Below are 13,942 nucleotides of genomic sequence, written 5' to 3'. Positions count from 1 at the left end.
ACATGAGCGTTGTCCAGGTCCAGTTCTTATTGTTGAGAAGATCTTGTCCAGAGCATTTAAAGACCAGTTCTCTAGTTCCATGTTGGTTTACAGGCTAGAATAAGTACTTATTTCAGCAATCAGGAGTGTCAGGAGTACCGGTAGTTGCTTTTTGAAGGCGTAACAGCTCCCAAGTGACTATCAGTCCTTGAGCAAAGATAACAGGTTCAACTGTGTTTACTTTTTTTTTTTTTAGGAACACCAAGCCTTGTTTACAAGTCAGGGTTTTCACCCAGACTTTGACCTTGTGTGCAAATGTCATCATATCCAGAAGTTATCCATTTTCATCAGTGTATCCGTTAAATATAAGTTCTTTATACTTTTTTTTTTTTAAGCCAGCCAATGTCCCTGTGCACTTTGCTGATACGAAGACTATCGCGATTGGTCCATCCAAAGTACCTCAGTGTTCAGCGCATATTTGGAGTGATATGTGAATATGTAAAAAGCGTTGATGTGTTGCTAATGTTTTACGTTAAATTAATGCAATACCAGAGTACAACTGTCAGAATGTTTGTATTCTTAGACAGTATTGTCCCAGTTCCGACCTCTGTGTTCAAAGCGACTGTAAACAAAAAAAAGATGGCTGATTTTGATAAACTGTTGTTCTGGTTCATCACAACACATTTTGACCTTGAGCAAATCTTCATAATTTCCTTTATTCACATAATAAATACATATCCTACCTTCAAAGCCTTTCATGAATTTCACCAAATAACTTAATGCAGGGAAATAACAGCAAATCTTCACGCAATCAGTAAAAACCACGTTATGCTACGGAAAGTTATTTTGAATAATTAAATCAATAATAATAATGATAATAATAAAGAGATAAATAGGCCTACTGTAATCTTGTGTTTTGACATTCACAGTCTCTGTCAATGGGGGTCGCCATTCTCGAATTATGTCAGATTGAAGTTGGATAATGAAGTCGGTCGGGGTCCTTTTTTTTCTCCTTTTTTTAAATCAACTTTGCAACTAACATCCCAATTCAAAGGGCATTTTTTAGAAAACTCCAATTTCCCATCTTCCTTTACTTCAGCATAAATGGTGCATAAAGTTGTGGTATAGCTTTAATCGATATCTATGGACAATTCTTAACATCTGGGCATTTCTGATATTTCAGAGAAAACAAACGTCATATTTGTATTGCTTTTGACTGACAGATTGTTGTAGTAGCCAAATGACATTTCATTACATTTTGAAATTAAAATAATCCTCACAAATCAAATTACTACGATCCAAAGTCCAATGCTTTTCAATGAGCTGAGAGCTTCCTTTTCCAAGTTAATGCTGCATTCAAGGAAGGTAGGAAGTCAGAATGATCCCACTTGGATTGTCCCACTTCCAACTTCAAAGTGTTTGAGGCAACAAAGATGGCCGATTATGATAAATTGTTGTTCTGGACTGTTAACGCAGTCAGTCCAAATCACGTTGGGTTACGTGAAGTAACTGCTAAATGAATGTCATAAAATGAACATCTTTATTAAAATAAAGATATAATATGTTTCTCATTGTGTGGATTAAATTTTGACATTCACAGTCTGTGTCTCTATTCGTGAGTGACATCAGATTAAAGCCGGTTGGTGATGTCGGCGTCCTTTTTTCCCCAACTTCGCAACTCAGATCTCCAAATTCAAAGGGGCGTTCCCCACACTTCCTTGTTTGAAGTCGGAAAAGTCCAACGTCACACTTTCCTCTTGTCTTCAAATGCAGCATTCGCCATTTTGACTTGTGATGCAATTGTGACGTAAGATCGGAATTGTCAATTGACAGGCACGGATTTACATATAAATGGACTGTCAATGCTGCTAACTTGCCATCAGGAGAAGTAAAGCCACCGATAGCACAGAATAATGAATAAGAGCAGAAGCGTCAATAGTGGCCTTCGGGTGCGCCCGGCAAACCTCTGCAATTTATGTGTTGTTTTGTTGAGAGAAGATTTGATTCGCCTTCTCGATTGAAGTTTTATAGCAATATTGCGATTGATTGATTTTGATAAATAAGCGTGAAATGAATGATGGATCATCCAATAAATAACAAAAAGTGGTAAATTACTCCAGCGTCATCAGTTGTTCAAGTTGTTCTATGACGAGTGAGCAACGAACGGGAAATTGGGTCATAATGCATTGCTTTCCTAATCACGAAACATAGTGATTGGTAAGTTTGTGGCTCAATTTTAGCTAGCATTCAACTGATTTTTAGTTTAGTTTCTTTTGTGATTCGAAGACGTGAATGCATTTAGGTATTATGTTTTGGAATCTGCTAATTAATATCAACATCAATTCAAAGTTTTCATCTTGATGAGATCTAGAATGATATATGTTTGTATATTTCTGGAAATGTCGAAAGATTACTCGTTAAGAGAATGGGGAAGCATCAACTTTGTGAATTATGTATTGGTTCTCTGTCCGCCACTGAATTTCGTGATGACTACTCGTTTAAGTGCGTACAAGGAGTACAACGTAAACTCAATATGCACTCTTCCAGTCCATCCCAGAGCTAAACTGAATCAGTCGTTTAACTTGTATGATACTCATAATGTAATGTCGTCATTCCAACCCCTGCGCTCACGAAAACATTGTCGATAGATTTCTCCCACCGTACTCCAATCAATATTCAAATATTTAATTGTTAGAATGTTCAATGACTGTCTGAAAAAAGGTAAAAAGTTTGAAAAGTTGAACAAGTCCAAAAAGCTGATTTTTTTTTTTAATTCTGAGAATTTATCATGCAAATGAAGTGAATAAGTTTACAAATTAAACTTACTTCTTTTAATTTCATGATAAAGTCCTAATTTTCACCTTTTGTGACCATTACACCTTGAAAATAACTAACTGGCTTGTCAAAACATCGGATCATCTTCAATATATATGTATATAGAAAAGCCTGTATGGTGCTGTTATTTCTAAGTTCTGTACAGTTCCGTATCACATTGGACTATACAATTTGCAGATATTATCTGTCAAAAATGTAAATAAAGGCATAAACTCTGAAAACATGTTAATTTCCCTGTAACTATTGCAAATTCTATGTGGAATATTGTTCTGCTTTTACTGTGTTCGTGACAGTGTTTGCAATGCTCACTCAACAAACCAAAAGCTCCAGGCAGCACAATCTTTCTTTTTTACAGCAGCTGCTTATTGTGATGACGCTCTGTGACGCCTTGACGGCCATTTCATGTTACCACTTTCTCAATGCTCATAGCTATACATTACATACCTCTGCGGCAAGTTCACGTTTTTTGTTTTTAATGAAAAAAATGCTGCAGTGTGTGGCGTATGATTGTACCAATAAATCTGGGAGAAGCTCTGCATGCACATTTCATTGCTAAGAATGCAAATTATAAATGCTTCTTTTTAGATTTAAGTGTCACGTGTTGGCATGATCTGTCCCAGGGAATTTCAATTTTATTGGTATAGCACATTTGATATGGTAAGCATAAAGTCAATGTGCTTCAACATAAAAAACAGGATGTACAAATGCAATAACAATAACAAAAACAATACAACTAATTAAAAGCTAGTGTAAGGAGATAAAGATTGCAGTCAAAGGAAGAAATGTGATATGTTTGTATTCTTTAACATATCCCCTAAGAATGATTATGATGATGTAAAATGGTAAATTGACTTTTTATATAGCGCTTTAACTACACCATATGGTGCCCAAAGCGCCTTACAACGTAAGCCTCACATTCACCCATTAACACACACACATACACCATGTCCCACCATTTAACAAATTGTCTATATTTCTTGAGTCAGTTGTGTCATATACCACAGGATATGGAATGGATCTTTATTGTCATCGTACATGCACAGAAGTACTGAGCAACAAAATTGATTTAATAAGGCATATTAACCCGAAAACAATAACAATAGAAAACAATAAAAACAATGACCAACAGAGGGAGAAAGATGGAAAGGCATTTTGTTATGCTAAAAAGCAGCTCACAATCTTACGTCATATGGATGATAAAGTGGCCATAAATGCAGAATGGTTGCAGGTGCTCTCGCAGAATGATCACATCTCAATTTACATCCTTACAAGATGATTGCTGCAAAGTCCAGGCGTGGCCTTACTGTTCCAATCATGTTTTCAACCATGTAATCATGTTTTCTCTCATAAGGCATAGCTCTGAGTGCTATTCCCCAAAAAATTCTGCATCATGTTGTCAGAACCATGAACGATAACACGAAAGCAAAGGCCATCAGGGAAAATTTAAGCAAATTAATGCTATTTGCACAACAATAGAACAATCACAGTGTAATTTAAATAATATTGTGTGCTTGTTTATTGGATATGATATGTGAACAAATAACAGAAAATATTGTAATAGAAAGTTTAAAAAAAAAAGAAGAAAAGAAAGATGAGAAAGCATATACATTGTTATCAGTAAGCACAGTTTTCCATGTTCAAAGGGAATAGGAAGAAGTAATAGTTATCTAGTCATACTTTGTGTTCCTTGTATATTGTGACGATGTAATCTGTAACTGCATTTGTTCCTTGGATATTTTGACTATGTAATCTGTAACTAATAACTAGAATGTACAGTAAATATAACCTCTGTGTGACTTAAACTCTTAATGGTTGATACAAACAGTGAAGTTCGTTATTTTGAGAGGCTCCCTTTCTTTCAGAGGTCCTGGTGTAAATCACGCACTAACAGTGTTTCAATGAAAACCACATTGAAGTTATCAGTATGGGTGGCAACATAAAATGGCTGCCTGGGCGATCTGCTGCGCATGCGCGTAGGTCGTGCAGCAACCAAGGGCGACAACCGACAACACATTCCATGCGTTTAATACCGAATAATTATGACAGGGGAACAATGAATAACCTTTCACAGCCTTTTAACGCCTTTGATGGGAAAATTACCCCTGCAAACATGGCCGCCACGTAGCACGTCGTTTAGTCGCGCTGTTTTATCTGCGTTCATATCTGTGTCCGGGTGGCTCGTTTGAGTAACCATTTCCGACAGCCAGTCAGCGGCAGATACGCACTGGAAGAGTTCAACATACTACCTACCCGTCCCACTGTAAAAACACAAAAATAACGCACGCAAACGTAATATAACGGCAGACTGTGGTTCTATTCGTCCCACGTTACGTCACGATAACAAGTATGATGTCATTAAGAATTATTTTAACGTAAATACCTACCGTCCTAAGGCGAGGCAACAATGAGCGAACATTTACAGGCGTTCAATCTGTCACGTCTACCAAGATGGTAAAAGTATTTTTGCAAAATTGGATTGATTCTATTTTGAATTTTAATTATGATAACGATTCCTTAATAATTATAATAAAATATAAAACGTGCTTGGAGAGTGTTTATTGAAATGTTCTTGTCTATTTATTTATATGTACTCACTCCTACAGGCGGAAGTTGAGGAAATTCTCCAGAGAATTGAAGCCCATGGGAGTGTGACAGGAACCATAGTTGCCAATGCAGATGGTAAAACACTCTCACACGCACACACATAGGCCTATAATTCAAACGTAATTGTACTGTACTATTTGCATATTTTTATTTTAGACAACACAGTGGGTTTCATGGTTAACACATGTTTATTGTTTACCATTTCTGAGATTTGGATCTCAAATCTCAACTCAGGCCCTCCTGTGTGGTGTCTTGAAGTTCTCTATCTTGCTTACGTTGGTTTTCTTTGGATACTCCAGCTTCTTATCTTGCTTACGTTGGTTTTCTTTGGATACTCCAGCTTCCTCACACATTCCAAAAACGTTCATGTTAGGCTAAATTGTCCATATGTGTCCATGTGTGTCCTGCAATTGACTGGCAATCAATCCACAGAGTTCACCAGCTCCAGCTAACCTGCAACACTAATGAGGACAAGTATGGTTGAAAATTGATGGATGGATGAATATTTTGCATTTGTTTAAAATTCAAGGTATTCCTATCCGATCGACGTTTGACAACTCCAAGGCTGGCAAGTATGCGGATGTCCTTCGCCACCTGACCGCCATGGCCAGGAGCACGGTGAGAGATGTGGACCCTCAAAATGATCTCGTCGTGTTGCGCATCAGCACGAAGAATCAAGAAATTATGATTGCACCAGGTAAAACAAAAGGTGGCAAAAGTACTCACACTTTAAAAAGTACAGATACCTCTGTACAAAATAGAATAGTAAAAGTAGATTCAACTCTTTTGCTGACGTAAAAGTAGACAAATGCAAACTCCGAAATGTACTTAGGAACAATATGCTGCTGCTATTGGTGCCCTGAAAAGGCAGTTGTGTTGTTTTTAGTTATCTTAACTATCCACTGTGAAGGCATTTTTAAAATATTGTTTCTCTTTCCAGAGAACTCCTATTATCTTATACTGGTCCAGAGATTTGAGCGATACGCACGTACATGAGAGACAGACCGATGCTCACATGTTGGTGGTTTATATCAGCAACACACTAAATCATGTGCAGTAATAAAAGAATGGAAGAGAAAGTCATCTTTGTGCAGCTGCAGATTTTTGTGTCCATGTGAGCCATTACATCAGTTATTCCCAACCAGTGTGCTGTGAGAAGTCAGGTGCGTTGTGGTAAATTTTCCAAATTTACTCAACTGGTACATTTTTTTTCTCTACCACTGTATGAGTTGATAGTGACAAGCCGAACAATTAACTGCTGTTCCACTAGAAGACAGTAGGTACATAATTAACCTGTGTGTCCATTTTTGTTTGTTTTGTGGTTGTGTAGTGTGTAGATATGAATACAATTATGTGCTCAGCAAACCCCAAAACATGCTCAAGCGGATCTAGCTTCACAATAATTTTGAGATGGAACTTTTTGTTGAGTCCAGTATGTCGCTTCCTTTAAAACGTGATGAACTTGATTGATGTATGATTATTCGATAGGGGGAAAGCAATCATTCCATGTTGTCAAACTGCACTGAGTAATATCAAACAACTGACAGATAATGACAAAATGATAACAAATAATGACTAGATAAGCTGTTTTTTTAAACTATGTATATGTAATGTATATGTCTTTGTGAGATAAAAAAAAAATAATGTAACTGCAACAGTATAAATTCAGTCATGAAGCAACATTTTAATGCAAGTTTCTATTTTCATGTACAGCAATATGTTAATAAATAATTCACTGCAAATTTACAGTCGCCCCATTCTCCCCAAAAATACATTAGATAACAGCTGATTTAAATAAATGGGCAGGATTCCAGATGTTTTTTTGTTAATGTTATCCATCTGTGATTGTATATTATTTCAAATTAAAGGGCAAAAAAGTTGACGGATGCTAACAGTATGGAAGTTCCATCCATATCTTTCAGCATGTAAAGGTAGTATCTGTAACGTGATCATACAGTTGTCATGACAACCAGCCTCCCAATACTTAATCAATACATTTATTATACAACATCCTTCATTTTCTTTTTTTTCTGACCAGCAGCATTTTTAAACACAGCATATGGCTTCTCTCTCTTTTTTTCGAGATAAAATCACAAAAACTTAGAAAATTCTTCATCTATCACAAGTACCAGTGTCAAATGTATGAACACCCCCCCCCACACACACACACACACTCACGCCCCCCCCCCCCCAAAAAAAAAACCAAGTTCATCAATACTTGTTTCCTGTGGTTTTGTGTTGCTTCACCAGGGTTTCGTGTTTAAGTGCATCCCATTCACGTTTTAAGGCCTGAGGTGTGCTTTGACCATTCAGCTGGGTCATGTGTTAAATGAATTGATTATGGAATTTATAATGAGTTACAGTAATTCCCAACCACTGCCATGAGATTACCATTCCCAGATTATTTGTTCACTTTAAATCCTTTAATCTCCAGCCTATTAGAGGTTATATATTCGTGAATTCACTATCCATATTTGCTGGAAAACTCGCCGTGTAGTTTTGTTTTTCTTTATATACTACTTCTTCAATATGCCACCAGATGGCGCTAAACTCCCATCTAATTATGATAATAGGTCTCCAGGAAATAGGTTTTAAGTGATTGCTTGGCTGAAGCACGTATTGCCAGGGTTTTTTTTATGAAAGTGAGGAGCTCCTTAATGACCATATGTGTATGTACTCTCTGGGTGCATTTCCCCCCACAATAAAACAACCTGTAAGTAATTTATTTTTAAAGGTAATGCTGAACTGTGAATTAGCAGGGGATGGCTAATGTATATTTGTTCAATTTAATATGCAAATGACGTAAAGTGAGAGGCAGCACAATTAAAGGCCCTTCCACTAGATTGCATAAGGTACAATTGATGGTCATTAATTCAGTGCAGTATAAACCTTTTGTGATGTTTTTGTTGGGTGGTGTGCTGTGAGATTTTTCTAAAAGTAAATGATATGCCTTGGTTTAAAGGTTGGTAAACACTGGATTAGAAACATAGCAAGGGTGCAAAGTCTTCATATGGTGTTATCACTTTGACTACCCTCCAATCCTTTGGGTAGATTGAGTAAAAGGAAGTGCGGGGTGGCGGGATGGTGGTAACCATGGCAACAGGTGTGTCCATTTTTGGGTCTGGGTCCAAGGGGTGACTTCCTTTAAGATCTCTAAGTGCATAGTCTTTGGACACATAGCGTCCCGAGGTCACCTGGGCACATGGGAGTTGACATGCTCCCCTCTGCCCCAGTGCATGCTGGGTAGCGTCAGACACCTCCTGAAGTGCTCCAGTTGGGCATGGAGCCTCTCGCGCTCCTCCCGCACCTGCTGCCTCTGGCTCACCAGCTCCTGGAGGGGGACATGTTTGGTTTGAGACAACGCATAAGCCAACTAAGCACTCGTCTTGACTATTGAGGAGGACTAGATTAACTGTCATGTGTCATAGCCCCTGCCCTGCCCTGCTTGTCGTTTTTTTCAGGCAGGCATGGGAGGGCCCGTTTGATTGGAACCACCTGGCTCATCCACTATATAAATGCCCCCCCCCCCCCCACACACACACCTCAGGGAACACACCTTTTGTCTGTGGTTTTGTTTTGTTGTTTCATTTACACAAATGGATGGTTGGATGGATGGATTATTGCAGATACACTTACAGTACATCCATCCATACACTTCACATATTCACACTCTCATATCCCATAATCCTCCTCGTTGTTTAAAGTTACATATTATTGACAATAAATCATATTATTGGCCTGTATTCTGTCTGCGTCCCCTCATTTTTGTCACAGGCTATGAGCCGGCCTGTGACATAACGTAAAAAAGTTAAGGTTGTTTTTTTAAATTTGCTCTACTAAAACTCTTACACATTTTACATACTTTTAAAACCCAATTATTCAACTTTATTTATTTTTATGTTGTTTCAGCTATGCTGATATTTAAATTTTTTTATTGAACCTTTATTTAGCCAGGCAAAACAGATTAAGAACAAATTCTTACAACTGTGGCCTGACAAGAGGTAACACCTCTTGAGAGAAAGGGGGAAAATGGGGATAAAACAATAAAACAAATAAAACAACAAACAAGAAAATACACTATACAAGAAAACCATAACATAACTATAAAACAGATAAACATACACAGATTAATCACATGCCAAGGAGTGACAACCAATTTCCTAACAGTCTTGGAAAGATCTGCACATGTATCTTGACCCTCAAGTCAATCAGATTTTTTCGAGACAAGCTGTTGCACGGCTTATTTTTTGCTTTCACTAGTGAGCACAAATTACAGATATAAAAAGAGCCTTCAAAGCTGTTTATTGTCACTCTGAGCACAAAATACAGAATTACACATATATTTAAAATAACCACATAAATGCCTCATTATGCTTACACACAATGCAAACACAGTAAATGGGCTAACAGCATAACCTTAAATTGCCGTATTGTAACCTTTAAAGCGATACACAATATATTAAATGCTAATCAGCTATTCTCTGATATGGTTCATTTCAACTCCTCCCCCCCAAAAATCTATTTATGTTGAGCGATTATGATTCTATAGTACTTTTTAGGATATTTTTGCATTTTAGGTACAGTAGCTGCCATTTTTAGACAGTCACATGTTCGCGTACTGCAAACATGCATAAAATCACATGACTTGGAATGGCTCCAAAGACACTCACGAGGAATCATTTGCGTCCCACGGCAGACATAAAAGGTGGTATTACGGCCTACAGCATGGAACCACTTCTTCGAAAGCAGTACAGCCACGGGGGACTCGCCAAAGATTTGAGTCCAGCTAAAAGGGAAGATGAAACTGTGGCCACTTGAGGTCGTATTCGGCAGTCGCATAGTGAGTAAGCGTTAGGGACCGTCCACAAATTACATATTCCAGGATGACGTATGTGGGACTCAATTTGCCATTTTCATTTGTCACCTGGAATATGTCATTTGTGGAATCTGGACGGTTGTGGCGGCTGTGGCTCAGGGTGTAGAGACGGTCGTTCAGCAACCAGAAAGTCGGCCGTTTGATCCCCGCTCTTCCAAAGTCATGTGTCGTCGTGTCCTTGGGCAAGGCACTTGCACATTGCCTCCAGTGCTACTCACACTGGTGTATGGAAGGTGCAAATGTTTGGTGGTGGTTGGAGGGGCCGTAGGCATACACTGGCAGTCACACTTCCGTCAGCCTGCCCCAGGGCAGCGGTGGCTACTTAAGTAGCTTACCGCCACCAGAGTGTGAATGTGTGAGCCCACGAATAATGCAACCACTGTGGAGCATCTTTGTGTATCTGATTAGATAGAAAAGCGCTATATAAATCTAAGGTATTATTAAACACCCAGCTAACTTCTACTTGCCCTGCAAGCTACATTTTGTTGTGCTCAGCCTGCTTACCCCTACATTAGGAGAGGCCACTCAACCCCCAAGGAAGGACATAAAACCTGAAAAGCTGAGGATTTCGTCAATCGGAATTGGCACAGGATTTGGCGATAGAAGATGGCATTTTTTTGGTACATTACGTCAGCAAAATCGCATTCAAATGAACAAAGGTGGTCGTTGTTGTTTACGCACCGGATACGTCATCGCGATCAGGGAATAAGATGTCAGCTATAGTATTTGCACTTTTATTTTTTATATAGACTGCCTAATCGAATACTGGAGTTTTCAGTGGTGTATTGCTTTAAAGGTATACGTGAAAATTTAGCAATTTTTAGCAGTAAGAATATAATATTTTGTCTGATTAATTTGTTAATTATATTTAATGTACAATTAATACATTTAGAAACATTTTGCCACTTGCTGTTAACTGAAAATGACATCACAGGTGCTCAAGAAACAGGTAACGACCAACCACGGCTCACCTGTTTTCTGAAGATCAGCCATGATTGTTCGTTACCTCAGCACTGAGCAACTGTGTCATTTTCACTAAGCAGCAAAATGGATAATAACAGGTGGAATTTGCTGCTTAACTCATAATCCACAAATGCAATATTAATCAGAATACTGTGTTTACACTAGTGGGGCTGAATAAAACTTATTGTAAAGAATATTTTTGGGTTGACTTCCACTTAAAAAAAAAACATACACAAGTGTAGAGTTGCCAGGCTGAGAATATGATTATCTAAACAACCCTACCAGAGCTGCAATTTATGCAGTAATGAGTTTATAGTAAAATTAAAATGATTGTGAGAAACAGAGGGCCCCAAAATCTAAAATTACTTTGGGCTCCATTGAGGCGTAAAAAATGATTGAATGAAGCAAAGAAACGCATGTCAGTGCCTACCGCCATGGTGAGAGAGAGCTGCTCCGCGGTCCTGCTGAGATTGTAGTTCTGGGCTTCCAGTCTTTTGCACTGACTGTGAAGAACCTGCCTCTCAACACTCCGCTCTGTGGGGAAAAGTCTTATTTTACCCCTAAAATCCAACAATCACCTCAGATGTTGCACATTTAAGAGTCCAAAACTATTAAATTCAAATTTTCCATGTTAGATTTGAGGTCCTGCCAGAAGTGCGATCTGGATCAGATCCAGATGACATTTGAAATATTGTATATCCCATGTTAAGGATATTTGTGAGTCAATCCAAAAATGTGGAGTTGATCCAGATTAAATCCAATCTGACATATCTGACAGAGCATAGTGCCAGATGTAATTGTCTAAAAATATTGAATCGAGGTATGAATTATAATAAACTTCCATGTTGAATTTAATATTAATTGCTGTCACATAAGCGACCTGGATCTTATTACATTCGTTTCTACCAAGCATGCAGGTGGCCACTTTCTTTTTTCCAAGCTGCATTCCTATTGTTAACTCACCATCCACATACTCCTGATAGGCCTCGAAAATTGCTTCAATGCCCTTCCACTTCCTTGGTGGTTCCTCGTCATCCTCCTCCCCGGATGAGTCTTCATCCTCATCCACGTCTGCGTCGGTCAGTTGCTCCCCCTGAGCTGCTCGAGGGGAACGGGCACGATGGCCGTTGACGTACTGGACGTCGTGGTTAGGGGGTGTTTTGTGCTGAGAGAGGTCGCGAGGAAATGAGTTGTCCGCCTTCGCCGGGTTTGAGACTCCTGGTAAGGAAAGTGGCATCAATGTCAGGCTTAGAGAACTCTGGACAAGGTTGCTCCAAGGGCCCAAATCAACAACTGTTTTATTCCTATGAAAAAAATCTGTAGTGTACACCTAATCTAATAATGTTTTTTTCCTGTAACTGAAATAATAGATACATTTGTGTATCCTGATTACATAAAGCCATTACATGTATTCTGTTATTTCCCAAACTTGGATTTAAGTACCTAACAATTGTTTTACCATGAGATGGCACTAAACATTTATGATTCACTAGTAGCAGTTTAGCAGTAGTATAACCTTTGTGATGTGTGGACTGTAGCGCAGTCTGGTGGAAGTGCTGAGCGAAGGCGTCTGGTTTGAACGTTTCCCAGGGCCGTACGCGACCATTCACTCCCGCACCGGGCTCTTTTTTCAGAGGAGCTACTAAGTGACCGCTGTGGACCGACTGCGGCCTCTTGTCAGGCTGCGGTGTCTCTGCGAATGCCGCTTTGTGTTGGTGGGGCGCCAAGGGCGGAGGCGGCTGCCTGAGAGTGTCGTCGCGGGGGGCATGCCTCGCTTTGTGTAAATGTGGAGGGGAGGGGATCGGAGAGTCTGGATAAAGATGTCCGTTTGACGGGCAGGAAGGTGGGGTTGATGAGGACTCCCCTGCAAAGACAAGTTGGACCATTTTGAATATTGCAATTGTCATGACATTAGATCACAAGTGTTGTTTGTTATGTTAGTTACTGTCGTGACTAGCGCACATCTTAATTTACTCCTAAAATATGGATTTTTTTTTAGGTCGATGCCAATTCCAATACTCAGCAGGAAAAAAACTGTCAGATATCTGATTAATCGGTGGATTATTTTTTAGAAATATAGAATGAAAAATATATACAGTATATATTTTGTACCTTATAACAGCAATTATGCATTAAGGTAGAATGTTTGCTTTTGTCACAATATTTTGTCCTTATTTATTTAACTTCACATCAGAGAGGATTTTTCAAGTACTGTACAGAAACGTGCTTCAGATTTAAATCAGTGTTTCTCAGTTGCTTTTGGTAGTGCCCCCCCAAAGAGAGAAAGAAGAAAATATTTAACCCCCTCCCCCCATTTTTTTTTGACGTGACTATAAATAGTATAATTTGTCTGTAAAATTGTTGTAAGTGTGCACACTGACAATGAAAGCGCCTCTGCCATCTACTGTAGTAGGTGCGCAATTACACTTTAATCTAGTATGGCCTGCCCCTCTTATTTGAGAAGGACTGCCATAAATGTCTATAGTACATAAGCAATATAATGAGAGAAGATTCTAGCAAAACATGTTTTTTTGCATGATGCCCTTTAACATTAAATCACCTTTCTTCTACTCCATTATCTTGTTTGCCATGAAGTGATTACTTCAAAATATAAACCAAAAACGCATTTCTCACATGTCAAAAATGTCATTTTTAAATTTACAGACATTGCATCTTAATGGGCAA

General features: G+C 38.7%; 2 protein-coding genes across 7 annotated transcripts in view; one reads left to right on the top strand and one right to left on the bottom strand.

Moving 5' to 3' along the window:
* The first annotated feature begins 4,690 nt into the window (after window positions 1-4,690).
* Window positions 4,691-7,264, top strand: LOC144053772 (dynein light chain roadblock-type 2-like). The gene is made up of 4 exons (XM_077568576.1): window positions 4,691-5,265; window positions 5,418-5,493; window positions 5,948-6,115; window positions 6,359-7,264. Exons 1-4 carry the CDS (start codon window positions 5,263-5,265, stop codon window positions 6,412-6,414), a joined length of 303 nt encoding a protein of 100 aa, XP_077424702.1. The 5' UTR covers window positions 4,691-5,262; the 3' UTR covers window positions 6,415-7,264.
* A 362-nt stretch (window positions 7,265-7,626) lies between these two features.
* LOC144053471 (genetic suppressor element 1-like) overlaps window positions 7,627-13,942 on the bottom strand; it is an 83,298-nt gene continuing 76,982 nt past the window's right edge. For all 6 annotated transcript variants that reach the window (XM_077567943.1, XM_077567949.1, XM_077567945.1 and 3 more), the window contains 4 exons: window positions 12,774-13,121; window positions 12,221-12,475; window positions 11,688-11,791; window positions 7,627-8,749 (listed from right to left, as the gene is read on the bottom strand). In XM_077567943.1, coding sequence (XP_077424069.1) covers window positions 8,609-8,749; window positions 11,688-11,791; window positions 12,221-12,475; window positions 12,774-13,121 — 848 coding nt within the window. In that variant the 3' untranslated portion in view covers window positions 7,627-8,608. The remainder of the gene's footprint in view (window positions 8,750-11,687; window positions 11,792-12,220; window positions 12,476-12,773; window positions 13,122-13,942) is intronic.

This window comes from Vanacampus margaritifer, chromosome 6, assembly GCF_051991255.1.
Source record: "Vanacampus margaritifer isolate UIUO_Vmar chromosome 6, RoL_Vmar_1.0, whole genome shotgun sequence".
Classification (NCBI taxonomy): Eukaryota; Metazoa; Chordata; class Actinopteri; order Syngnathiformes; family Syngnathidae; genus Vanacampus; species Vanacampus margaritifer.
The sequence above is the reverse complement of the archived record's forward strand: the minus strand, read 5'-3'. Positions and strand labels throughout refer to the sequence as shown.

Bases quoted from the DNA above. Each gene is read 5' to 3' on its own strand.
- LOC144053772 (XM_077568576.1), top strand. The intron at 5,494-5,947 runs GTAAAACACTCT...TTAAAATTCAAG, and splicing joins CATAGTTGCCAATGCAGATG to GTATTCCTATCCGATCGACG. The intron at 6,116-6,358 runs GTAAAACAAAAG...TTCTCTTTCCAG, and splicing joins AGAAATTATGATTGCACCAG to AGAACTCCTATTATCTTATA.